Source organism: Mustelus asterias, chromosome 29, assembly GCF_964213995.1.
Source record: "Mustelus asterias chromosome 29, sMusAst1.hap1.1, whole genome shotgun sequence".
Taxonomy (NCBI): Eukaryota; Metazoa; Chordata; class Chondrichthyes; order Carcharhiniformes; family Triakidae; genus Mustelus; species Mustelus asterias.
This window is the reverse complement of record NC_135829.1, coordinates 4,572,638-4,600,266: the sequence shown is the minus strand read 5'-3', so window position 1 is coordinate 4,600,266 and position 27,629 is coordinate 4,572,638. Positions and strand designations below refer to the sequence as shown.

General features: G+C 44.6%; 1 protein-coding gene across 9 annotated transcripts in view; it reads right to left on the bottom strand.

Annotated features, from left to right (window-relative positions):
- Positions 1-27,629, bottom strand: part of ppip5k1a (diphosphoinositol pentakisphosphate kinase 1a) — a 156,795-nt gene that overhangs the window by 98,275 nt on the left and 30,891 nt on the right. For all 9 annotated transcript variants that reach the window (XM_078199923.1, XM_078199929.1, XM_078199926.1 and 6 more), the window contains exons 4-12: positions 27,416-27,506; positions 22,435-22,520; positions 21,177-21,331; positions 16,959-17,060; positions 16,007-16,168; positions 14,898-15,019; positions 10,877-10,978; positions 8,157-8,243; positions 235-310 (exon numbers count right to left, since the gene is read on the bottom strand). In XM_078199923.1, coding sequence (XP_078056049.1) covers positions 235-310; positions 8,157-8,243; positions 10,877-10,978; positions 14,898-15,019; positions 16,007-16,168; positions 16,959-17,060; positions 21,177-21,331; positions 22,435-22,520; positions 27,416-27,506 — 983 coding nt within the window. The remainder of the gene's footprint in view (positions 1-234; positions 311-8,156; positions 8,244-10,876; positions 10,979-14,897; positions 15,020-16,006; positions 16,169-16,958; positions 17,061-21,176; positions 21,332-22,434; positions 22,521-27,415; positions 27,507-27,629) is intronic.

Here is a 27,629-nt window from a genome sequence, read left to right as displayed (position 1 = left end):
CATTTGAAATTCATCACACTACAGCTTCTTCCCTGCTGCTGTTAGACTTTTGCATTAAGTTGATCTTTCTTTGCACCCTAGCTATGACTGTAACAGTACATTCTGCACCCTCTCCTTTCCTTCTCTAAAAAACGGTATGCTCCGTCTGTCTGTATGGTGCGCAAGAAACAATACTTTTCACTGTATGCCAATACATGTGACAATAATAAATCAAATCAAAGAATGATCTGGTACCTGAAGTTGCTTTGGCTTCTTTAGCTTTAGTTTGCCAGTCTTGTATCCTTCGTACTTCTCAAACAGGTCAAAAAACCTGCAAGAAGAAGAAATGTTTGAAAACAAAGATAGTCAGACATCAAGTTGAAGCCCCGTAAATATTTTGGTAAGTTTAGAGAACTTAATCCTGTGGAAGTTACTCAATTTACAGGTGACTTCAGATTTCCTCGCTATGCTCAAGTAATTTGATGCAAGTTATCAAAAACTTTCTTGAGATGGTTAAAAACCTACACACAGATACGCTAAACAAATCAGTACTGGAAAGGCTGAAAGTCTCAGTGGAACTACCTGGGGTGAAAGAATATAAACTGTGGTGTTATAAGATTAACTTTGGCCACAGGCATGTTGTGTATTTAACTGTTCCCAAAAAAATGCTTGTCTATTAGCAATGCTGTATATTAATAAACATTACTCACCAAGAGTTACACAATTGCACAGCTCTTTAACTCACAAATTAGATTTGGATGAAAAAGCTTCAACTCATTTGACTTCAGAACACCATCGCGACCATTGTATTGCTTCTCATGTCCTGTCTCACCAACTCTTGCTGTTGATCACTCCATGTCTATAAAATGGCTTCCCAAATGCCATCCCAAGACCCGTCCTTCATAAGTATTGACATTGTGCTCTGATGTAGCTAAAAGTTTCATTTCTGGTTTACTTGCTGCACGATTCTGTAAGGGCATTGGGACTTTATTTTTGATATCCTAGTTTAGGGCATCATTTAGTTGAGCCAAAATAAAAGCAAATTATTGCGGATGCTGGAATCTGAAACAAAAACAGAAAATGCTGGAAAATCGCAGCAGGTCCGACAGCTCTGATGAAGAGTCATCCAGACCTCAAAACGTTAGCTCTGTTCTCTCTCCATAAAGGCTGTCAGACCTGCTGAGATTTTCCAGCATTTTCATAGAATTCGGACAATGCAGGAGGCCATTCTGCCCATCGAGTCTGCACCGACTTGCTGATAGAGCATCTTACCTCGGCCCTGTCTCTGTCACCCTGCGTATCTATCCCGCTAATCCCCCTAACATACACTAAGGGACAATTTAGCACAGCCAATCTACCTAACCTACACATCTTTGGAGTGTGGGAGGAAACGGGCACCCGGAGGAAACCCACGCATTCATGGGGAGAATGTGCAAACTCCACCCGAGGCCACAATTGAACCCGGGTCCCTGGCGCTGTGAGGCAGCAGGGCTAACCACTGTGCCACCGTGCTTGTGTTTTGATTTAGTTGTGCCCTCCAGACAAACTCATCAAGATGTTAAAAGAAATTATCGGGACTTTGCAGAGAGGGGGGTTAGTGGGGTAAATGTATGGAGTTACGGGAATAGAACCTGGGTGGGATGTGGTCAGTACTGACCTGATGGGTCGAATGGCCTACTTCTGTACTGGAAGGATTCTAAGATTCTGTCACTTTTTCCTTTGGAGATAAGCTATTTCTCCATGCTTGGTTATAAGCCACTCAACTGGTATGAGCGATGGGTTGTACAGAACAAAGAACAAAGAAACTTACAGCACAGGAACAGGCCCTTCGGCCCTCCAAGACTGCACCGACCATGCTGCCCGACTTAACTAAAACCCACTACCCTTCCGGGGACCATATCCCTCTATTCCCATCCCATTCATGTATTTGTCCAGACGTCCCGTAAAACTCACTGTCGTATCTGCTTCCATTACCTCCCCGGCCAGCGAGTTCCAGGCACCCACCACCCTCTGTGTAAAAACCTAGCCTTGTACATCTCCTTTAAACATTGCCCCTCGCACCGTAAACCTATGCCCCCTAGTAATTGACTCCTCCACCCTGGGAGAAAGCTTCTGACTATCCACTCTGTCCGTGCCCCTCATAATCTTGTAGACTTCTATCAGGTCGCTCCACAACCTCCGTCGTTCCAGTGAGAACAAACCAAGTTTCTCCAACCTCTCCTCATAGCTAATGACCTCCATACTAGGCAACATCCTGGTAAACCTTTTCTGAACCCTCTCCAAAGCCTCCACATCTTTCTGGTAGTGTGTTGACCAGAATTGAACACTATATTCCAAGCGCAGCCTAACTAGAACATAGAACATTACAGCGCAGTACAGGCCCTTCGGCCCTCGATGTTGCGCCGACCAGTGAAACCAATCTAAAGCCCATCTAACCTACACTATTCCAATATCATCTATATGTTTATCCAATGACCATTTAAAAAATCCAACTATTTAATGTGAAGCCTGTGAATCCACTGGAGGGAGCTATACCACATTTCTGTGATGGAGCTTTAATCCCAGCTGGACAGCAAGGTACAGTTGAAGGATACTTCCATTTTGTATGCACACATACACAAAACTCCAAAACCTTTGGCTTCTAGTTTTATTTCTTTTTGAGCCATTTTAATCAGACAGTTAAAGAGAAGATAAAGTTTGGGCAGCAATGATGTAATTACAACAATAGTGGCTTAAGTGTCAGCAGTGGTTAGCACTCTCGCCTCGGAGACGGAAGGTTGTGGGTTCAAGACACTTCAAAGACTTCAGCAGAAGACACAGTACAGGACTGTAGGGGCTCTGCACTGTTGGAGGCGGTCTTTCCGACATTAAACTGTGGCCCCAGCTTTCGAAGAAAAGCAGGGGAGATTAACCGGTGAGCTGGCCAATATATTTTCCTCAAGCAAAATCACTTTTAAAACGAACCCTCTGGTCATTATCACATTGTTCTTTGCAGAAGCTTGCTGGACTGCCACATTTCCTAGATGACAACACTGATTGCGCCTCTAAAGTACTTCACTGGCTGTAAAATGATTTGGGATGTTCTGAGAGGAGTCCAAAGATGTGCGGGTTAGGTTGATTGGCCGTGCTAAATTGACCGTAGTGTCGGGGGATTAGCAGGGTAATATGTGGGATTATGGGGATAGGGCCTGGGTGGGATTGTGGTCGGTGCAGACTCAATGGGCCAAATGGCCTCCTTCTGCACTGTACGGATTCTATGGGATCTTGACAGTGGCTGTAGAAAAACAAGTTTCTTTTTTATTTCATAGCAGCAGCTGTGTTGGAGAAATTCCTATAAACCAGCAGATACCTTTGCTGAGGACAAATGAGATTGTCCAAATAGCGCTGTGCAGTCGCATCAAGTGTTCCCACATTAGATTTTCTCAGTCTAAACTTAGAATCCAAGAGGTTAAGCCTACCACGAGTTGGATTATCAAAATTTAAAGTCAGGCATTCCTCTTTTGGTTTAGTCAGTAAAAAATCAATTTGAAAACGTGGTCATAAAAAACAAAAACCATGAATGGGTTTGGTTCAGCCCAGTAGAATGAAACCTGTCACCACGCAGTCCGGTCACATCCCTGTTCATCTGCTCTTAGTACAAAGGTACATACAGCCCACCTTTCCACAGATACTCTCAATCCTCCCAGCGGAGGTTTTTTTTCTCCATTACTCTACCTAGACATCATCCCAGGCTCTGGTAGCTCAGTGTCTGAAGAGTTTGGTGACCATAACTGAATACAATAAGAACAAAGAACAAAGAAAATTACAGCACAGGAACAGGCTCTTCGGCCTTCCAAGCCTGCACTGACCATGCTGCCCGACTTAACTAAAACCCCCCTAGCCTTCCGGGGACCATACAGTCAAATGAAATATAACTGGAGGCATATAGACTTCAATAAGCCAGTCTCTTCTTTATGGGCAGCACAGTGGTTAGCACTGCCGCCTCACAGCGAAAGGATATATTGGCCTTGGAGGGAGTGCAGAGAAGGTTCACCAGGTTGATACCAGAGATGAGGGGTGTTGATTATGAGGAGAGACTGAGCAGATTGGGTTTGTACTCGTTGGAATTTAGAAGGCTGAGGGGGGATCTTATAGAGACCTATAAGATAATGAAGGGGCTGGATAGGGTAGAGGTGGAGAGATTCCTTCCACTTAGAAAGGAAACTAGAACTAGAGGGGCACAGCCTCAAAATAAAGGGGGGTCAGTTTAGAACAGAGTTGAGGAGGAACTTCTTCTCTCAGAGGGTGGTGAATCTCTGGAATTCTCTGCCCACTGAAGTGGTGGAGGCTACCTCGTTGAATATGTTTAAATCACGGATAGATGGATTCCTGATCGGTAAGGGAATTAGGGGTTATAGGGATCAGGCGGGTAAGTGGAACTGATCCACTTCAGATCAGCCATGATCTTATTGTTGAATGGCGGGGCAGGCTCGAGGGGCTAGATGGCCTACTCCTGCTCCTATTTCTTATGTTCTTATGACCCGGGTTCGATTCCTGGCTTGAGTCACTGTCTGTGTGGAGTTTGCACGTTCTCCCCATGTCTGCGTTGGTTTCCTCCGGGTGCTCCGGTTTCCTTCCACAGTCTGAAAGACGCGCTGGTTAGGGTGCATTGGCCATGCTAAAATCTCCCTCAGTGTACCCGAACAGGTGCCAGAGTGTGACAATTAGGGGATTTTCACAGTAACTTCATTGCAGTGTTAATGTAAGCCTACTTGCGACAAATAGACTTAACTTTAACACTCCATTGGTTTAGCAGTTCAGCTCAGAATAAGAGTCGTATGGACTTGAAACGTTGATTCTGTTTCTCTCTGCACAGATGCTGCCAGACCTGCTGAGCATTTCCAACATTTACCTTGCTTTGTTAGGGGGCAGCACGGGGGCACAGTGTTAGCACTGCTGCCTCACAGAGCCAGGGACCCAGGTTCGATTCCCGGCTTGGGTCACTGTCTGTGTGGAGTCTGCACATTCTCCCCGTGTCTGCGTGGGTTTCCTCCGGGTGCTCTGGTTTCCTCCCACAGTCCAAAGATGTGCAGGATTAGGTTGACTGATCATGATAAATTGCCCCTTAGTGTCAGGGGTATTAGCAGGGTAAATATGTGGGGTTATGGCTTGGTTGGGATGTGGTTGGTGCAGACTCGATGGGCCGAATGGCCTCCTCCTGTACTGTGGTGATTCTATCGTATTGATCTATGAACTTTGCTCGCTTCAATATGATTTTGCATCTCTTCATATCCCGTGAATACCAACAACGATGATGTTCTGTGATTAAAGTATCGTCACTGCCTCTGCATTTCAACCTTGTCATAGATAATATTTTGACTTCGTGACTTGTTAAAGAGAGAAATTAATCTTGCAGGGTCTTATCAGGTCATTGCTATTGTTGGCCAGTTTATATCCTGCATTGTGAACACATGATGTCATATTAAGAGCCGTGAGATTGCATCTATATTTAGATGCTGGGGTAGGGGCTGAATCCTAAATGTACTTTGCTGCGGCTTCCCTGGCCACTATAGAGGGCACTGGAAGTCAATCATGTAGTGCAGACTACGGTCACATGAAGGCCAGTCTGGAGGGGGCGACCATTCCAGTTGCACCTGTCATAGTAACTTTTCCTGGGAACTAAATATTAAACACTGTGTGCACTGAATTAAAGCAGCAGTTGACAGCTGCTAGGGCTGTGGTCAGGCCTGGTTGCCTGTATACACTAGAGAGTTACAATATCACCAAAGTCTCAAAAGATCACTGGCAGTCATTCGGACAGGAAAACAGTGAATATTATGCCTTGCTTATCAGAATGCAGCCACAATAACATGGCCACGCTCAAGGTAAATGTAGAATCTGACATACCAAGCCTGTGCCTGTAAGCCAGTTTAACCAATGGCATTGATGTGTGCCAAATTTAAATTTGGGCAAATGAGCAGCTAGTAGGTCTGACTCCAGTCAGGAAGTAACCACATTAATGTGCAGAAAGTGTACAACTTTTAGGTACATGATGTGGAATGTGACTGTCAAGGACGAGCAATCCTGTCCTGAATCCCCAAAGTCTGTCCACTGTCTACAAGGCACATGCCAGGAACGTGATGCAAACACTCCCCTTGCCTGGATGGGTGCAGCTCCAACAATATTCAAGAAGCTTGACACCATCCAGGACAAAGCAGCCCCACTTGATTGGCACCCCATCCACAAACATTCATTCCCACCACCACCTACTCACAGTGGCAGCAGTGTACACCATCTACAAGATACACAGTAGGAACTCTCCGAGGCACCTGAAAATAGCACCTTCCAAACATCTGACCACTGCCATCTAGAAGGACAAGGGCAGTAGACACATGGAACACCGCCACCTGGAGGTTCCCTTCCAAGCCACTCCCAACCTGACTTGGAAAAATATTGACCATTCCTTCACTGATGCGGAGTCAAAGTCCTGGAAAGCCCTCCCCAACAGCACAATGGGTGCACCATGGACTGCAGTGGTTCAAAAAGGCAGCTCACCACCAGTTCCTTGAGGGCAATTAGAGATGGACAATAAATACTGGCCTATCCAGTGATGCCCACATCCCATGAATGAACAAAAGGAAAAAATAAAGTGAAATCAAATGTAAAGACAGCATTAACCTCTGGCATTGGAACATTAGCTGTTAGCATGCAGCATCAAATTGCTTCTATGAATTGACAAAAAATGAAAGAAAATAGAGAGAAAGAACCTGCAATTATATAGTGCCCTTCACAACCACCAGATGTTCCAAGGCTTTTTCAAGCCAATGAAGTACGTTTTGAAGTGTTGTGATGTAGGAAACACAACAGCCAATTTGGGTACAGAAATGTCCCACAGGCAGCAGTTAGACATGCCCAGATAACCTGCTGCAACTATGTTGGTCAAGGGGTAAGTGCTGATGTTGGTCGAGGGGTTAAGCGTTGATCATGACAGAGGAACAAGCTCTCGAACTAGTGCCCTGGGATCTTTTGCAACCACCTCAATGAGTAGATATGGGCCAAACGTGGACAGTTGGGATTAGCTGGGAGGGCACCATGGTCAGCATGGACCAGTTGAGCCGAAGGGCCTGTTTCCGTGCTGTATTGGTCTATGCTCCAAATAGATGGGGCTTCAACGTAACATCTCACCTGAAAAAAAGGCACCTTCGACAGTGCAGCTCTCCCTAAGAACTTTAATGGAGTATGTGCTCAAATCTCCAGTTGACTTGAACACATGACCTTCTGACTCCCACACTAGAATGCTCCCCGCTAAGCCACAGCTTGGAAATAATGTTTTGAGGATCACACCAACTAGGCCGAGTTTTGAAGTTTATTTAATAGTGTCACAAGTAGGCTTACATTAACACCGCAATGAAGTTACTGTGAAAATCCCCAAGTCGCCACACTCCAGCGCCTGTTCGGGTACACTAAGGGAGAATTTAGCATGGCCAACGCACCTAACCAGCACGTCTTTTGGACTGTGGGTGGAAACCGGAGCACCCGGAAGAAACCCACGCAGACACGGGGAGAACGTGCAGACTCCACACAGGCAATGATCCAAGTCGGGAGTCAACCTTCTCTCTATTTACTTTCATTTTCTGTCAATTCATGGAAGCAATTTGATGCTGCAGGCTAACAGTTAATGTTCCAATGCCAGAGGTTAATGCTGTCTTTACATTTGATTTAAAACGCCAGGTCCCTTGGCAGCAGTGCTAACCACTGTGCCGCCCAGATAAGCTGATGACACAAGTTGCTCTCAAGTGACCTGCCATTAGAATCATAGAATCCTTACAGTGCAGAAGGAGGCCATTCGGCCCATCAAGTCTGCACTAACCACAATCCCATCCAGGCTCTACCCCATAACCCCATGCATCTACCCTAGCTAGTCCCCCTGACACTAAGGGGCAATTTAGCATGGCCAATCCACCTAACCCGCACACCTTTGGAGTGTGGGAGGAAACCGGAGCACCCGGAGGAAATCCACGCAGACACTGAGAGAACGTGCAAACTCCACACAGACAGTGACCCAAGCTGGGAATCGAACCCGGGTCCCTGGCGCTATGAGGCAGCAGTGCTAACCACTGTGCCACCCTACAGGCCATTCCTCCTCCTCCTCCAACAAATCCTTACAACCTGTACAATTGGAGCAGATTTTCACTAACTTTGGATGCATGACTTCCATCTTCATCTTTTGCTTGGGGGTTCGGTCTCCGTGTCGAATGATTGCAATCACACAACGCAGCTCCATCCTGTATCACACACAGCATAATCAGCAATTTAATCAGAACATCAAAAAACAAAATTTAACAAAAAACTTCACAGAAAATAAATCCATCAAACAAGTCAAAGATTTTTAGGTATGAAAATGCACCATAATATCCTGGAATTACAGAACAATATATAGCAAAGAAAGTAGCCATTTGGATTTTTGCGCTCATGCTCACTCTTAGACGAAGCTATTCAATGAATCCTATTCCCCTGCTATTTACCCATAACTCTACAAAGATCTTCCTTTCAAATATTTATCTTTTGAAAGTCACTGTCGAATTGGCTTCTGCTCTTTCCAGCAGAGCAACCAGATCATAAATTACTTCTGATTCTTTTTGCCAATCAATTCAAATCAGGGCGGCAATGTGGCACAGTGGTTAGCACCGTTGCCTCACGGCTGCCCCAGGGACCTGGGTTCGAGTCCCAGCTTGTGTCACTGTCTGTGTGGAGTTTGCATGTTCTCCCTGTGTCTGCGTGGGTTTCCTCTGGGTGCTCCGGTTTCCTCCCACAGTCCAAAGATGTGCAGGTTAGGTGCATTGGCCATGATAAATTGCCCCTTAGTGTCAGGGGGACTAGCTATGGTAAATGCATGGGGTTACGGGGATAGGGCCTGGGTGGGATTATAGTCGGTGCAGACTCTGATGGGCCGAATGCCCTCCTTCTGTACTGTAGGATTCAATGAAAGTATGTCCTACCACAATCAAAACCATTCATAATTTTGAAGATTGGATGTTAGTGTACCTTTAAGAAATGTTTTTATTAAATCATGTTCTCTGCAGCTCTCAGAGCTTCAGATGTTTCTTCATTATGGCACTGGCTGGCTGCTAGAAGTCCTTTTATTGCTACTTCAATGGTTTAAATGGGGTTTCGTTTATTTTCACGCTGGGATCTTTAATGACCCTGCATTGTGGCAGGGAGGATTGATTGACAAGTCAAAGTCAGGTGGGTTCCTCCCCAGGAAAAAAAAGCTAAGGATTCATTTTCAGTTTTAGTTTAGAAGGGAATGAACATCAGACTGAAAGCAGAGTTTCTCTCTTTCTCCCAGGTATTGGCAATTCTGCATTAGCTGAAAGCAAGGTTTCTTGCTTTCCAGGAGTGGAAATTCCAGGAGTGGAAAATCTGCTTTTGTTGGTTGGCTTGCCTAGAGTCTCTCTCTCTCCCTGGTGTTCTGGAAAACTGATCTAACTTCAAACTATTCTGGGTGTATCCAGAGGATTGCTAGAAGTTACAAAGCTGAGAAGTCAGGATTTCAATTCTCCAACCAAAGGGCTGAAGCTGTTCTGACTCCAAGCTTGTCTGTGCGTGCCTCAAGAGAACTGCAGCATTCAACCAAAGGTCTAAATTCCAGTATCACGTGAGCATTAGTCTTTGCTGTGATAAACCTGTGGCAAAGGTTTTGTTTGTGGGGTTTGTTTCATTGGAACAGTGTTTAGTTGTTGAGGTTGAAACTATATCATGATTGTTTTTTCTTTGCTTGTAATTGGTAAAGGGTATTGCTAATTTTCTTTCCATACATGTTAACTATATTCTTAAATAAACTTTGTTTGATAAAAGCTCCCTAGTGGGTTATTTGAATCATACCTGAAGTGAAGTATCTCATGTTCACCTGAGCCAAATTCAAAGTGAAAAACTTATGATCCAGGCGGACTTCATAAAACACTTCAGAGTTTCTGATCTGAACGATATTAATACCTCCATTAAATCTCCCTTTAGTCTTCTCTGATTTATGGTGAATAGCCCCTGCTTCTGTCGGCTGTTTGTTCAACTGAAGTCCCTCATTCCTGCTATCATTCGCGTTAAACATATTTCACTCAGAAAATTAAGCAGCTTAAACAGAAGTTTACATAGACCTTTGATTTCAGTTTTTCATAGATTAGAAACCCTACAGTGCAGACGGAGGCCATTCGGCCCATTGGGTCTGCACCGACAACAATCCCACCCAGGCCCTTTCCCCTTAACTCCATGTATTTACCCTGATAATCCCTCTAACCTACGCATCCTGGGACACTAAGGGGATCAGGGGTTATGGGGGAAAAGGCAGGAGAATGGGGATGAGAAAAATATCAGCCATGATTGAATGGTGGAGCAGACTCGATGGGCCGAGTGGCCTAATTCTGCTCCTATGGTCTTATGGGGCAATTGAGCATGGCCAATCAACAAAAATAACCCAACCTTCAGAGAGAGACACCTGCAATATGGATTCAGAAAAACATGCACCTAATAATTTGCATTCACTGAATCATAGAATCACTACAGTGCAGGAGGCCATTCAGCCCATCGAGTCTGCGCTGACCACAATCCCACCCAAACTCTATTCCCGTAACCCCACATATTTACCCTGCTAAACTCCTGATACTAGGGTCAATTTAGCATGGCCAATCAGCCTAACCTACACATCTTTGTACTGCAGGAGGAAACCTTAGCACCCGGGGGAAACCCACGAAGACACAGGGAGAATGTGAAAAAACTTTACACAGACAGTGACCCAAGCTGGGAATTAAACTCGGGTCCCTGGCGCTGTAAGGCACAGATGCTAACCACTGTGCCACCCTCATATATTTTATGATTAGAAATCTCCCTCCTCACAGTTGCTGACCTCGCAGTTTGAACTTACATAGTGCCCGAGGTGGTTGGAACAATGGGAATATCTTCAGCTTCTGTGGGTATGGACCATGGTATCTGCAGCTGAGGAGCAAGCTCCCGCATAATTATATTACTGCAAAGAAAGGCAAATTCAGTTCAATCTGATTTCTTCCACACAGTGCTATGGCATATGTGAAGTTGATAAATCCTAAAATATAATGTGGAAAACAACAGAAAATGCACATCGACTCCCCATCAACATCTGAAAAGAGAGAAAAAATGGGTTTTGAGTCGCAAACAAAGTTCCAAACCAAGGTTCCCCCTGAAATAGTAACCAAATTTTTCAGATGCTGATGTATTGCCACATTTCTAGCATTTCTAAAGTTAAAAAAGTTTATTCATTAGTCACAAGTGAGGCTTACAGTAACACTGCAATGAAGTTACTGTGGAATTCCCCTAGTCGCCACACTCCAGCGCGTGTTTGGGTACACAGAGGGAGAATTTAGCACGGCCAATGCACCCTAACCAGCACGTCTTTCAGACGGTGGGAGGAAACCGGAGGAAACCCACGCAGACAACGGGGGAGAATCTGCAAACTCCGCACAGACAGTGGCCCGAGGCCGGAATCAAACCCGGGTCTCTGGCGCTGTGAGGCAGCAGTGCTAACCCCTGTGCCGCCCCTCATTTCTAGCTTTGCTCATCATCTTTTCATTAAGTTAAAAATTAAATGTCCCCTCTGTCAATATTAATACCCACTCACATCCTTCAACAATATCATTGCACCACCAGCACATCAAACTTCAAACTAAATAATAAAATTAAAAAGCTGGTTCACATTACAAAACACAGTCAGACAGCAGAGAGTTGACAGCTTAGCTTAATCTCCAAATTCAAATAACATGAATGTGTTCCATTTGGAATTCAAATCCTGGAGGATAAGAGAGGAAACTATATATAAACTCGTACTCCTAGTGATCTTAAAATCAATTTACCAGTTATTTTAAAAAGCCATTGAAATAACTTTTTAAAATGGTGGCATACAAGCATTGTATTTTTAAAGGCAGGGGAGATATTTTAACGGTAGGAGGAGATATTCAGCCAGTGTGTGCAGCAGACACGAGCACCAAAAACCTCCGACTTTCTCTGCGACTGGGATTCTCCAATGCCACGGCGGTGAATGAAGCTTTGGCTGAGCGCCAAATTCTCCATTCTCGCCGGCAGCAGAGCGGGAACGAACAAGATTGGAGAATCCCGCCTGAGAAATCACACCTCTGGACTAAACTTCACAAATGCAAAGCTGTCTAAAACTGAAGAGCCATACAATCTGTGCCTTTGTTACCTCTAGATTTGACTATTTGACTCTAGATTTGACTATTTGATTGCATTCTCGGCCAGCCTCCCATCTTTCCATCCTTCATAAACTCATCCAAAATGCAGCTGCCCATATCCTAAATCATAGAACCATAAAATCCCTACAGTGCAGAAGAAGGCCATGTGGTCCATCGATTCTGCACTGACAACAATCCCACCCAGGCCCTACCCTCGTAACCCCATGTACTTACCCTGCTAACCCCCCTGACACTAAGGGGCAAGACCAATCAACCCAACCCACAGATCTTTGGAATGTGGGAGGAAACTGGAGCATCCGGAGGAAACCCACACAGACACGAAGAGAACATGCAAACTCCACACAGTAACCCAAGGCCGGAAGTGAACCCGGGTCCCTGGAGCTGTGAGGCAACGGTGATAACCACTGTGTCACCGTGCCGCTGCCCATATCCTAATGTGCACTAAGTTCCATTCACCCATCACCTCTGTGCTCGCTCAAGTTTAAAATTCTCTTGTTTTCAACCGTCCCTATCTCTGTAATGATCTCTGATATATCTGCAACCCTCCCATTCCAATCCCCAGTTCTGGTCTCTTGCCCATCCTGGATTTGAATCGCTCCACCATTGGCTGCAGTGTCTTCTGTTGGCAAGGCCAAAATACACTCTTTTAAGTTTAAAGTTTATTTAAAAGCTCGGCACAACATCGTGGGCCGAAGGGCCTGTTCTGTGCTGTACTGTTCTATGTTCTATTCTCTTTAGAAGGAAACAATTAGTCACACATCCTTATTAGGCTATTATGTACAGTATCTACATAGATTAAAAGTCTTGTATCTGCAATATTGTACCTCACTATAACATCGTACTGAACATTTAAAGTAATTTTCTGCTCCTTATTATTTAGAAACATAGAAACATAGAAAAACTACAGCATAAAAACAGGCCCTTCGGCCCCACAAGTTGTGCCAAACATATCCCTACCTTCTAGGCCTACACATAACCCTCCATCCTATTAAGTCCCATGTACTCATCCAGGAGTCTCTTAAAAGACCCTATTGAGTTTGCCTCCACCACCACTGATGGCAGCCGATTCCACTCGCCCACCACCCTCTGTGTGAAAAACTTCCCCCTAACATTTCCCCTGTACCTACCCCCCAGCACCGTAAACCTGTGTCCTCTCGTAGCAGCCATTTCCACCCTGGGAAAAAGCCTCTTGAGAGTCCACCCGATCTATGCCTCTCAACATCTTATATACCTCTATTAGGTCTCCTCTCATCCTACGTCTCTCCAAGGAGAAAAGACCGAGCTCCCTCAGCCTATCCTCATAAGGCATGCCTCTCAATCCAGGCAACATCCTTGTAAATCTCCCCTGCACCCTTTCAATCTTTTCCACATCCTTCCTGTAATGAGGCGACCAGAACTGAGCACAGTATTCCAAGTGGGGTCTGACGAGGGTCTTATATAGCTGCATCATTATCCCCGGACTCCTAAACTCAATCCCTCGATTGATAAAGGCCAGCACACCATACGCCTTCTTAACCACCTCCTCCACCTGCGGGGCATCTTATGGAACATCTTGGGGCAGATCCCATTGTTGATCAATACTTGTTATTGGACACTATTGGCCAGTTTGCAATATTGGTCATTGTTAACTGTGGATCATACTGACTCTTACAACATGTGGAAACGACATTCTTACCTCCTACATTTATTTTCAGCTATTTACAAATTTTATTCTCTTTCAAACAAAATTCTCTTCCATATGCCAGGTTGAAGTCTACTTTATCACACTGCTGCCCCTAGCCCAGGGCAACCACTTGCTCAGTTCTAGCCCATTTCAGCCTCGACATGGGGCGGCACGGTAGCACAGTGGTTAGCACTGCTGCTTCACAGCTCCAGGGTCCCGGGTTCGATTCCTGTCTCGGGTCACTGTCTGTGTGGAGTTTGCACATTCTCCTCGTGTCTGCGTGGGTTTCCTCCGGGTGCTCCGGTTTCCTCCCACAGTCCAAAGATGTGCGGGTTAGGTTGTTTGGCCAGGTTAAAAATTGCCCCTTAGAGTCCTGGGATGCGTAGGTTAGAGGGGTTAGCGTGTAAAATATGTGGGGGTAGGGCCTGGGTGGGATTGTGGTCGGTGCAGACTCGATGGGCCGAATGGCCTCCTTCTGCACTGTAGGGTTTCTATGATTTCTATGATTTAATCCAGCTTCTTACTGCCCTGCCCAGTTCGGCCCTGCAGCTTTCCTGATGTCTTCACTGTCGCCCAACTGTTTGAGCCATAAGTTGCCACTTAGCTCTGCTCCACTCCATGGTGGCACAGTGGCAAGCACTGCTGCCCCACAGTGCAAGGGACCCGGGATCGATTACCGGCTTGGGTCACTGTCTGTGTGGAGTCTGAACATTCTCCCCGTGTCTACGTGGGTTTCCTCCGGTTTCCTCCCACAGTCCGAAAGACGTGCTGGTTAAGTGCATTGGCCATGCTAAATTCTCCCTCAGTGTACCCGAACAGAAGTGTGGCGACTAGGGGAATTTCACAGTAATTTCTTTGCAGTGTTAATGTAAGCCCACTTGTGACACGAATAAATAAACTCTAAAACTTTTTTAAAACTTGCCACTGATAAATGGCAAAACCTGACTGTTCCTTTCAGCATAATTGTTACGTCTTCACATTTTAAAAGCACGATCTTTGATGCAGAATGCTGCTCAAAAATATCCTTGTCTGATGCTTACCCGAGGATTTTTGCACAGTCGTCGTAGTATTTCATGGAGTTTTTCACAAAGCTGAATCCATTGACATCACAAACATAGGAGTGTCCATTAGCACGAAGCAGATCAAAGCCACAAACTGTTTGCTACATAAAACAAAGAGTGGTGCACAGAAGACAAATCAATACAGCCTGCTCCACATCAATAGAAATCTGACAGGATGCATTCCCAATACGGAGTCAGACCAAGCAAATATTATATGTTTTTAAATGATCTCTTTTCCTCTCCCTCCCCTCCTAAAGGTGTTGCTGGGGTTTACAGCCCCACTCCTCCTCTAAGTGAGCACAGCCAGCCGGATGTCTCACAGCGGAGATCAACTGGGATCTCATCCATCACCTGCCCACTCGTGGTCTCCACAGGGTTGGCTGGTTAGTGACCAGGAGTGGGAACCCTGGCTGATGCTCCCCAAAAACGCCTGGGTGGAACCTGCATGTTTCGCACTCAGAAAGGAAAGACCCTGGCCAGGGAGGGTATAAGGGTGGGGTGAAGGGTGCAACAGTATGGCTGAAGGATTCTTACGAAACACTTGAAAGCCCAAGAGAGAAGTGGCAAGATGATAAATTCGGAGTGACAGTTCAAAGGGCAAAGTAAGATAACCAGAGGAGGCTGCTGGAATGTAACCGGTGACAACTTTGTGTCGGATGTAATATGACCAATGGTAACAAGCTGTAAGAGTCAGCTGACCCAGTAAACCATGGAACCAATTACAGAATGATGTGATGGTCAGCTGACTCACTATAAATAAGAACCTGTTGGGAATTGTGGGGAACTTAAATTGGCCCAGGGCAAGACCCCAAGTTTGGAGCAATGAAGTTTCTTTATTAAACCCTTCCTTTGCTTTACAAGTAGGGGTAAGTTTTGTTATATTTTTGTCTGCAGTTGAAGAGTTCCTTCCGAAGCAACAGAGGCAAATGTACCACTGCACACCAACATGCGAATAATCTTCAAATTTCATTGACAAAAACACAACAAATATTTTTTTAAAACATCACTGCAGTTTGTTCTATTTATTCGAAATACTGCGGCATGCATTTTTGGATCACTGATTGGGTGCTCCTGGATTTTTAACCAACCTTAAAAGCTACGCAGACTTTCCTAGCAACTAGCTTTTCCATGGCAGTTAACATCACAGGGTAGCGAATCTCTTTCCCTTCACTGTCTCGTTCCACTTTTCCATCTAGAGCGGGTGACTTGCGTGCCTCTGCGTGAGCGTAGTCAGGGCCCACCGTATATACCTGAAGTAAGAAGAGGATGACAGTTCAAAACTCGCTTACGATTTGCCCGCGTGGCATAAAAAACATATTCACGTCCTCATGACCCTGTCCTGCTCATCATCAGCCAGGCGTCAGGTTATACTGGCCATGGATTTCACCACCATTGAAGAAAAATAATGCACCACTGCCCTCTCCTGGCACCAGAACAATTACTGACCTAATATTATGTACGGATAAGATCAGAAAGCCTAGGAGCCTAGGCCCAGCTACGTACATCTTGTATGCCAACAACACATCCTAATTCAGAAGAGGTGTGTTCCTTCCCTATCCCGAAGCAGTGACCATGGTTTCCCGGCTTTCGGGGGGCCCAGATTGGTTCTGAAATGCTTCCGGGCACTGCCTACAAAGTGATGCCTTTAGAGTGCTCATCAATGAGGACACCTTATATGGCAAGATTCTGTCCGAGTCACTTATTTACGGCAAACAAATCAATGTCGTCCGTACAATCAGGTATGTATTTTCAATAAAAGGCACTCCACGGACTTAAATAAAAGCAAATTAGTGCGGATACTGGACTCTGAAATCAAAAAAGAGGAAATGCTGAAAAATCTCAACAGGTCTGGCAGCATCAAAGCAGCTTTGACAAGGGGTTATCTGGGCTCGAAACGTCAGCTCTTTTCTCTCCTTACAGATGCTGCCAGACCTGCTGAGATTTTCCGGCGTTTTCTCTTTTGGACTCCCATGGTCTTTCCTTTCCCCCGAGCAACATGAAACAAACAATATACAGCAGGTTACAAAAGTGTGACTGCACCTTTACATCTGTTCCATCAGTTGCCATGAACTCTTCGTAGATATAAGACCCAGTCTTACGCACAGTGCTTTCAGGGGAGTATACGCTGCTTCGACTTCCAATCTTAAAAAGTGTAGAAAAGTCACAGTGTGAAGTCACATAACGTAACAGTCTACAGTGTTCTACTGATGCAAAAAAATAAACAGTACTGGAGATGTGCGGGTCCAAAGATGTGCGGGTTAGGTGAATTGGCCATGCTAAATTGACCCTAGTGTCAGGGGGACTAGCAGGGTAAATGTGTGGGGTTACGGGAATAGGCCCTGGGTGGGATTGTGGTCAGTACAGACTTGATGGGCCGAATGACCTCCTTGTGTACTGGAGGGATTCTATATGCAGATCCGTATTTCAGGGCTGTTCTGATATTGATTTCCATAGAGAGAAAAATAGGTAATCAACAGAAAAAAAAGTTAACAGACATGGAACAAGACTTTCAGATACAGAAAGGCCCAGCTACGTACATCTTGTATGCCAACAACACATCCTAATTCAGAAGAGGCGTGTTCCTTCCCTATCCCAAAGCAGTGACCATGGTTTCCTGGCAAAGACAAACCTAGAGCAGTTATCAGACAATATTAACAGCTGGAAAGATCCTGGTCAGGACAGCTTGCTGGAGATGATAGAGTCAGCATTCTGCAACAATGCACCACAATGAGTTCAGGGGTTTTAGTAACTATATCTCATCTTGTATTTTAGTATCTGGTATCTAGTTTTTCGTTCAGATTTACAGGAATCGTAATTTCTATTTTCATCTACAGAACAGTAGTTTCTCGTAATTATAGCTCAACCTGCTCTAATTATTAAGTAGACCATTTTACTTCAAAACAGAAAGTCAGAGAAAGATAGCCAACATTTTGAATTCTTCTTAAAGGTCTTTCACTTCCACTGAAATGTGAATACTTGAATCATAGAATTATGAAATGGTTCCAGCACAGGAGGAGGCCTTTCAGCCTGCCGAAGCCAGAACAACTCCGCAAGTCCCTATATTTGCTCTCATTAGGTGCTTATCCAATTCCCTTCTGAAATGCACAATTGAATCTGCCCCCTCACACTTGCAGGCAGTGCAGCCCAGATCCTAACCACATGCATGAAAGCTATTCTTCATGTCACTGTTGTTTTTCTTTGCCAATCTCCTTAAATTGGTGCACTCTGATTCTCCAACCTTCCGCCGTTGGAAACAGATTTTCCTTTTCTACTCTGTCTAGAGTCCTCAAGCTTTTTCAAAGAATCCCAACAATGCAGAAGGAGGCCATGTGGCCCATCGAGTTTCCACCGGCTCTCTCTGACAGAGTACCTTACCCAGGCCCTTTCCCCCACCCTATCCCGTAACCCCACACATTTACCATGACTAATCCATCTAACCTACACATCTTAGGACACTAAGGGGCAATTTACCATGGCCAATCCACCTAACATGCACACCTTTGGAGTATGCGAGGAAACTGGAGCACCTGGAGGAAACCCACGCAGACACAGGGGGATGTGCAAACTCCACACAGTCACCCAAGGCCGGAATTGAACCCGGATCCCTAGCACTGTGAGGCAGCAGTCTTAACCACTGTGCCACCGTGCTGTCCAGGATACGATGAGAAGGAAAAGAAAGGCTTTTAGCAGGTACAAGTGGAGCAAGTCAGCAAAGTCACTTCCATCAAATCTCTTCTCAATGTACTCTTCTCCAAGGAAGCCCTAGCTTCCTCAATCTATCCACATAACTAAAGTCCCTCATCCCTAAAAAAGTTCTCGTAAATCTTTTCTGCACCCTCTCTGAAGCTTTCAGATCCTTCTTAAAAAGCAGTGTCCAGAATTGAGCACAATATTCCATTTGAAGCGCAAGTAATGTTTTATAAAGATTCACATTACTTAACATAAAATAATAGACTTGGCAGCAAAGGCAATCAGAGAGGTCGAGGTCATCTTGGTGAAAGAATTGGTTGTGATCTGATCACATTCAATCTGAAATGTTTCTTGGCGAGTTCTTGCCCAAAATGTACCCTGGTCAACAGTTTTCCCTTAAACTATTTTTAAAAATTAGTAACTGTCAGTCACATTTTTCCAGAATGCCAACTGTGTCATGTTTCCATTACAAATGCTTAAACATTGAACATTGTGTAAAGAGCGGCATTCTGATCCTCTTGGTTGCCATGATGTGGAGATGCCAGCGTTGGACTGGGGTAAACACAGTAAGAGCTTTAACAACACCAGGTTAAAGTCCAACAGGTTTATTTGGTAGCACGTACCATTAGCTTTCGGAGCATTGCTCATTCGTCAGATGGAGTGGAAATCTGCTCTCAAACAGGGCACAGAGACACAGGTCTTTAAGACCTGGTTGGCTGTAGAGATTTGCATTCTAATCAGTATTCTGTAACTTGATTTTTGTGTCTCTGTGCCCTGTTTGAGAGCAGATTTCCACTCCATCTGACGAAGGAGCAGCACTCCGAAAGCTAATGACATTTGCTACCAAATAAACCTGTTGGACTTTAACCTGTTGTTAAACCTCTTGGTTGCTGCATTGGAGTGTCAGTGGAGTGGGGCTTGAACACATGACCTTTCATCTCAGGGTCAAGGATGCTACCCTCTGACACACAGAGTGGCAGGTGGTGCAACAACCCCCAGATTTCAAAGTGAAAATGTTGGGAGGAGTTTTAAATTACTTAAATTTGTCAGTTTTGTTTCTGAATGTATTATCTCCAAATTTGCAGATGCTACAAATTTGGGTGGGAGGGTGAGCTGTGAGGAGGATGCAGAGATGCTTCAGCATGATTTGGACAGGCTGAGTGTGTGGGCAGCTATGTGGCAGTTGCAGTATAATGTTGATAAATGTGAGGTTACCCACTTTGGTCGCAATAATAGGAAGACAGATTATTACTTAAATGGGTGTAAATTGAGAGAGGTGGATATTCAACGAGACCTTGGAGTCCTCGTGCATCAGTCGCTGAAAGTAAACGCGCGGGTACAGCAGGCAGTAAAGAAGGCAAATGGTATGTTGGCCTTCTTAGTGAGAGGTTTTGAGTATAGGGATAGGGGTGTTTTGCTGCAATTGTATAGGGCATTGATGAGGCCACACCTGGAGTGTTGTGTGCTGTTTTGGTGTCCTTCTCTGAGGAAGGATGTCCTTGCCATAGAGGGAGTACAGCGAAGGTTTACCAGGCTGATTCCTGGGATGGCAGGTCTGTCATATGAGGAGAGACTAAGTCGGTTAGGATTATATTCATTGGAGTTTAGAAGAGTGAGAGAGGATCTCATAGAAACTTATAAAATTCTAACAGGGTTGAACAGGATAGATTCAGAAAGAATGTTCCCGATGGTGGGGGCAGTCCAGAACTAGGGGTCATAGTTTGAGGATAAGGGGTAAACCTTTTAGGACTATGGGGAAGAGAAATTTCTTCACCCAGAGAGTGGCGGATGTGTGAAATTCACTACCACAGAATATAATTGAGGCCAAAATGTCTTATTTCATGAAGAAATTAGATATCGCCCTTGTGGCTAAAGGGATCAAGGGATATGGGAGGAAGGGGGGGGGGGGGACGGTGGGGGGAAAATCAGGATATTGAATTTGATGATCAGCCATGATCAAAATGAATGGCGGAGCAGGCTCGAAGGGCTGAATGGCCTCCTCCTGCTTCTAGTTTCTATGAACATAGTAAGAAGTCTCACAACACCAGGTTAAAGTCCAACAGGTTTATTTGGTAGCACGAGCTTTCGGAGCGCTGCTCCTTCATCGGGTGAGTGACTCATCATAGTGAGAGGATTTGAGTATGGGGATAGGGATGTTTTGCTGCAGTGACTCGAATCATATCCGACTGCTGAGTGACTCGCCTGATGAAGGAGCGGCGCTCCGAAAGCTCGTGTTACCAAATAAACCTGTTGGACTTTAACCTGGTGTTGTGAGACTTCTTACTGTGTCCACCCCAGTCCAACGCCGGCATCTCCACATCTATGAACACAGTGAATTGTTCTGACTTGGAATGGACCGCTCATAAGAGTAGTGAAAGCAGATTCAACAGGAACTTTCAAAAGGAAATTAGATATAGAGTTGAAAAGGAGAAATTTACTCGGCCGTGGAAAAACAGCAAGATTGTGGGACAAAATGGATTGCTTTTTCAAAGAGCCAGGACAGACAGAGCCTCCTTCAGTGAAGTATGACTCTATGATGCTATGATGTAGTGCAGTGTATTATTGTACCTTACGGAACAATCTCTGGCTCCCTCCCCCTGCCGACACAGGGTAGTAAATGTACACATTGTGGTCTTCTGCACTCACGGGTTTCTCAACAAACGGTTTCTGGAAGATTTCTCCGTTGACTTCCACATGATCATCGCCTTCCACCAGACTGCATTCTGCAAATGAAGAAACAGGAGGGTGTCTGACTCGAGGACATGAGCTCCACCTGCGAGGCACTGCAGCTTTTCATCCATTCTTACACATAAACTGGCAGGAAGAGACCAGCTGGATTGGTTTAGTATTACACCAGGTGGCGCCTTTACCCACCTGGTAGCTATATCCTCATTTCAATCTTGTTCATCCTCAGTCTACTTTAGCACAAGAAAAATGACAAAAAGAAAAATCTGGGGATCCTCTTAAAGGAGTCATGTAATCCTCCGCATCCTAATACTGCATGGAACAGACACAGCCAACAGGTGATTTATAATATACAGGCCCAACTGGCCTATGCAGTGGGACTGCTCCTTCTCCCAACCCAATTTGTCTAACCCTATCAGCATCTCCTTCTGCTCCTTCTCTCTCTCTCTCTCTCTCTCCCTTCCCTTCCCCCCCCGCCCCACATCTGCTTATCCAGCTTCCCCTTAAAAGTATCCATGCTTTTTGCCTCAATTGCTCCTGTGGTGGCAAGTTCAATATTCTCACCACTTTCTGGGTATTGAAACTTCTCTTGAATTTTCCACTGCATTTATTAGATGTGGAAAAGATATACTTCATTGCAACAAGTCCAGTAAATCAATTCCATAAGAGGCATTCAATGGAGCTCGGAAGAAATCTAACAAGTTCTGAAGAATCATATGCGACTCAAAATGTCAATTCTGTTTCTCTTTCCACAGATGCTGCCAGACCTGCTGAGCACATCCAGCATTTTCTGTTTTTATGAGTTGTGTATCCAAGTTAAAACACTGGTTATTGGAATTACCCAACCAAGCAAAATCTATAAACCTTTGTAGCAAACATTTAAATAACAAATAGTTTTAAAGCCAACAACAACTCAGATAAATTTTGCTCCCAACTTAAATAAAGAAAATGTTCTGGAGGAGTCAAATGTTAAAAAGAAAATTCTACACAAAATCATTCTCTCAGAGAAAGAGAGTGGGTAACCTGTGCAGAGGGCCTTTGAACCTTTGTGAAAAGAGTTTGTGTCAAGAGCTACAAGAACAAATTCCAAATCTTATCCCCTAATTTCACGGTGCAAAAGGGGTAGAACAGCAACACTAACCGTCAGGCCGGTCTGGGTCACGATTCAGCACCGCATAGCGGGGAAGATCTATCCCCTCCTGCTGTAAAATTCGATAGACTTCTCTCCTGCAGAAGTATAAAGAAAATGTACCAACCAATTCTAGCATTGTAATCCAGAAAGACAAGTGCACGTGTCTTATAAGATTCTGGCCACTTCATTTCTCACGAATAACTGTATTACCATATGCCACTACTTCAAAGCACCACTGGTAATTTAAACAGGATTAGATGGATAGAAAAACTCATGACTTAAAAATAACCTGAAATTAAAAATGCTGCAAGTGTCAAACTGGTTTGTCAATATCGGAAACAAAGAAAGAGGGTGTATTTTCATTGGAACACGTTAAATCAGTAAAGATCGCTTTAAAGTTTATTTATTAGTGGCATCTCAAAGTTTGAATCGGACGAAGAATCGCCTAATTTTTCTCGTCCCCAAGTGCCTTCTATCCCCAAAATATTATGTAGCTTATTTTTTGAATTTGCTGATATGAACTGCACCTCCCGCAGTTCTGATAAAAGTTACAACTGTAGTGTTACCCAGTCTCATCTCTCGATGCGAAGTGAACTGCTGTGTACTTTCACTGTGTTTTGTTTATGATGGTTTTCGTTTTAAGGCAACACTTCGAGCTAGAACTTGCCACTTGCAAGGGAATAGAAGTTTAAGTTTATTTATTAGTGTCACAAGTAGGCTGACATTAACACTGCAATGAAGCTGGGATTCTCACAGTAACTTCATTGCAGTGTTAATGTCAGCCTACTTGTGACACTAATAAATAAACTTTAAACTTTAACTTTTACTGTGAAAATCCCCTAGTTGCCACACTCTGGTGCCTGTTTGAGTACACGGAGGGAGAATTTAGCATGGCCAATTCACCCAACCAGCATGTCTTGGGAGGACACCCAGAACACCCACGCAGACGTGGGGAGAACATGCAGACTCTGCACAGACAGGGACCCAAGTTGGGAATCGAATCCCGGTCCCTGGCGCTGTGAGGCAGCAGTGCTAACCACTGTGCCACCCGTAGAAGTCCGAACTGGGATTTCTACAAAATCGTAAATCTTAAAATTGATTGCATATGCATTTTTGAGAAATATAAAAAAATATATCTACACATTTTCTCAAAGATAGGGTGGGATTTTCTGACCATGCTTGCCCCAAAACCAGAAAATCCCACCCAAGGTCAACGGACCTTTGCAACGGACCCCCCCATCCGCTACAATTCCCATGGCAGGTAGGGCTGGACAATTCCCCCCATAGTCTTTGAAAGATACATTGATTTGTTTGAGTATTGCATTCCTTACTAGATCCTGCAAGGAAATATCTACCATCTCAATCGTATTAATATTTTAGAAGTAATAATCTTGTATGCTGCTGCATAGGGGAGAGAGGGCAATGGGCTCGATCTTAACTTTAAGTGGTAGGTTTTTGAGCGAGTTAAAATTGGGCCTTGGGTTTTTCAGGTGAAGTGGGGTTAAAGGGTGAAAGGTTATTTATTCAGGGTGGTCTACAGTTGTGTACAACAACTGGTGGGAAGATGAAATTACAGTGACAGGTTTTCTAATGGGTATTTATTATAGAATGCATTTGGACACAAGATTTCAGTCTTTCATAAGAAGGTACAAATTAGTTTGGAAAAGTAAAGTAAAAGTATATTTATTAGTGTCACAGTAAGGCTTACATTAACACTGCAATGAAGTTACTGTGAAAGCAATTTGTTTCTTGAGAATGGATTTGGTTTTGAAGCATTCAGGAATACAAAACAAGAATGCCAGTGATAGATTTGCATAACTCTAAAGGCTTCATTGTGAAGTTCATTGCCAGTGAGGACTGGAGCATCAAAGTCCAGGTAGATCCCAGCCAGACTGCTGATCTCAGCAGGGAGTAGTGGCCTGAACAGTCTAAAAGTGGCCCCAGTATCGAGGCTAAAGAGGAAAGTTGGGCTAAAGCCAGGTTCCCACTTCTAGTTGTTACTCATCAACTCGGTGAATAATGCACATGTACATGGATGTCAGCTGAGGACAGGGTTAGACTCTGGTTTAGTGCTCTTTATTTTACTTATTTATTAGTGTCACTAGTCCCGGCTCGGGTCACTGTCTGTGTGGAGTCTGCACATTCTCTCCGTTTCCTCCAGGTGCTCCGGTTTCCTCCCACAGTCCAAAGATGTGCAGGTTAGGTGGATTGGCCATGCTAAAATTGCCCCTTAGTGTCGGGGGTAAATCTGTTGAATTCATGATGGTAAATCCATGGGGTTATGGTTGGTGCAGACTTGATGGGCCGAATGACCTCCTTCCACACTAAGATTATACCTAAGTAGGCTTACATTAAACTGCAATGAAGTTACTGTGAAAATCCCCTAGTCGCCACACTCCGGCGCCTGTTCAGGTACACTGAGGGAGAATTTAGCATTGCCAATGCACCCAACCAACACGTCTTTCGGACTGTGGGAGGAAACAGGAGCACCCGGAGGAAACCCATGCAGAGAACGTGCAGACTCCACACAGACAGTGATCCAAGCCGGGAATCAAACCCGGGTCCCTGGCGCCGAGAGGCGGCAGCAGCACTGTGCCACCGTGCCGCCCCGCTCTGCAGTGGACAGTGCAGTAACCTGCTGACTGTTACCTTCTAGATTTACACACAAAACCACCTAGGCCGTAAAACACATCGCAAGTTCCCAATCCCTGAAAGGAAAAAGGCAAATCAACAGAGAGAGGGGGGACACTGATTTTACACAAACAATATAGCGTCAGCAAGCCAGCACATTCTTCTGCCTCAGGGTTCAGGCCAAATCAAGTCTGTTCATTTTTCACACCAACATGCAAACGCTGATGTGAATAAATCAGCAGCTAATGAACTCTACTCTTGAATGAAGACCTGCTTTTGTCACAAATCAATTAAATTTGTCAACATATGCAAACTGAGCACCCATTAGAACTGTCCCTGAGGGTGAAGTGCCGCCTATTCTGAAAACAGAAGCATTTCTGTGTCTCTGGTTGGTCTTGATTACTGCTTTTTGTTGGTTTATTTTCTATCTGCATATATAAAAAAGTCTTCGGGGCTCAGCTTGAACCAAAACATCCAACAAAGTGTGTATTTTCCCTTACTGGAATTTAATTAACTGTCAACTTTCTGCTTACATTAAGACTTACATTACTAATAAATGCCAAGGACACATTGCAATTTAATGCATGAATTCAAATGCAGCTCAAAGCACAGACCCAGTTATCGAGGCTCCATCAGGATGTTCCAGCAATAGATTTTAATGAGATTTACAACATCAGGAGAGCCTCAGGAAAAACGAAATTAAATCAATACAGATCTTTCAGCCATTTTCTGGTTCAGTGTAATCAAAGTGTGCATGTGAAGAGGTGGGCAATACAGGAAGAGAAGTAGGCTGTTCAGCCCCTAAAGCCTGGAAGAACTAGAGTACAATTACCACGGGCTTTCTTTGCAAAATATTCCTGAGGAGAGGTTTGTGCTGGCTCGGTAGGCAGTGTTAATACTCAAGAATCTCACTCAGGTATTCAATCTACATCAGAGTCTGGATGGTAAGCGCTGGCATTCTACATGACATAATGAGGACATGACAGCAACCTTTCTGCAAGCAGATGGGCTATGCACACCAATCTCAGGCACAGTCAATGATGGTCGTCAAGGTGGCAAATTATGGCCAATAGGTTTAGTTTATTTATTATAGTGTCACAAGTAGGCTTACATTAACACTGCAATGAAGTTACTATGAAAATCTCCTAGTCGCCACACTCTGGCGCCTGTTCGGTACTGAGGGAGAATTTAACATGGCCGATGCACCCAACCAGCATGTCTTTCGGGCTGTGAGAGGAAACCGGGGCACCCGGAGGAAACCCACGCAGACGTTTGGAGACCGTGCAGACTCCGCACAGACAGTGACCCAAGCCGGGAATCGAACCCGGGTCCCTGGCGCTGTGAGACAGCAGTGCTAACCACTGTGCCGCCGTGAGAATAGTGAGAGAAGCAATGCGTTCTGATCATTTAATAAAAGCTGGGTCCAGTCTGGCTCAATGCCAAATACAGTAAGAAGTTTAACAACACCAGGTTAAAGTCCAACAGGTTTATTTGGTATCAAAGCCACACAAGCTTTCGGAGCTCCAAGCCCCTTCTTCAGGTGAGTGGGAATTCTGTTCACAAACAGGGCATATAAAGACACAGACTCAATTTACATGAATAATGGTTGGAATGCGAATACTTATTCACATTCCAACCACTATTCATGTAAATTGAGTCTGTGTCTTTATATGCCCTGTTTGTGAACAGAATTCCCACTCACCTGAAGAAGGGGCTTGGAGCTCCGAAAGCTTGTGTGGCTTTTGCTACCAAATAAACCTGTTGGACTTTAACCTGGTGTTGTTAGACTTCTTACTGTGTTTACCCCAGTCCAACGCCGGCATCTCCACATCATCAATGCCAAATCACAGGGTGCTTGTTAAAAGCAAATTACTGCGGATGCTGGAATCTGAAACCAAAAGAGAAAACGCTGGAAAATCTCAGCAGGTCTGGCAGCATCTGTGGGGAGAGAAAAGAGCTGACGTTTCGAGTCCAGATGACCTTGATGCTTTGACAAAGGGTCATCTGGACTCGAAACGTCAGCTCTTTTCTCTCCTTACAGATGCTGCCAGACCTGCTGAGATTTTCCAGCATTTTCTCTTTTGGTCACAGGGTGCTTGTAATCCGCCTAGCCAAAGGGAGGGGAATGGAAAGCCATCATGCTGGATTATATGAGTACGAAAGAGTAGTTCTTGGCTAGTTTAATAAAGACTGAAAAGTGGTTTGTGGCTAATGTAATATGGAACTAAAGCAAACTGGAATTCTCAGAGTCAACCTACTCTGAAGACATAAATGGATTGAAAACAATTCAAATAGGTGCCCATGGATCTGCTTGAAGATGCAAGTGGAAGAATTCTTAGTTTTAACTTTTGGCACATACCTGTCTTGGATATAATACTGCATATTCAGGTCATTGATAAGAACTGGATTCCTGAGTTTAGCATATGCCACTGCCTTATCCAGGGGAAAACCTTGGGAGGATGAAAGGAAAAATTGACACCAGCTCAAAATCCAGAACTTTTAGTTCATTTGCCAACACCACCTATTACCATAACTTCTAATTATAAAAAGATACAATCCACCCCTCATCCCAG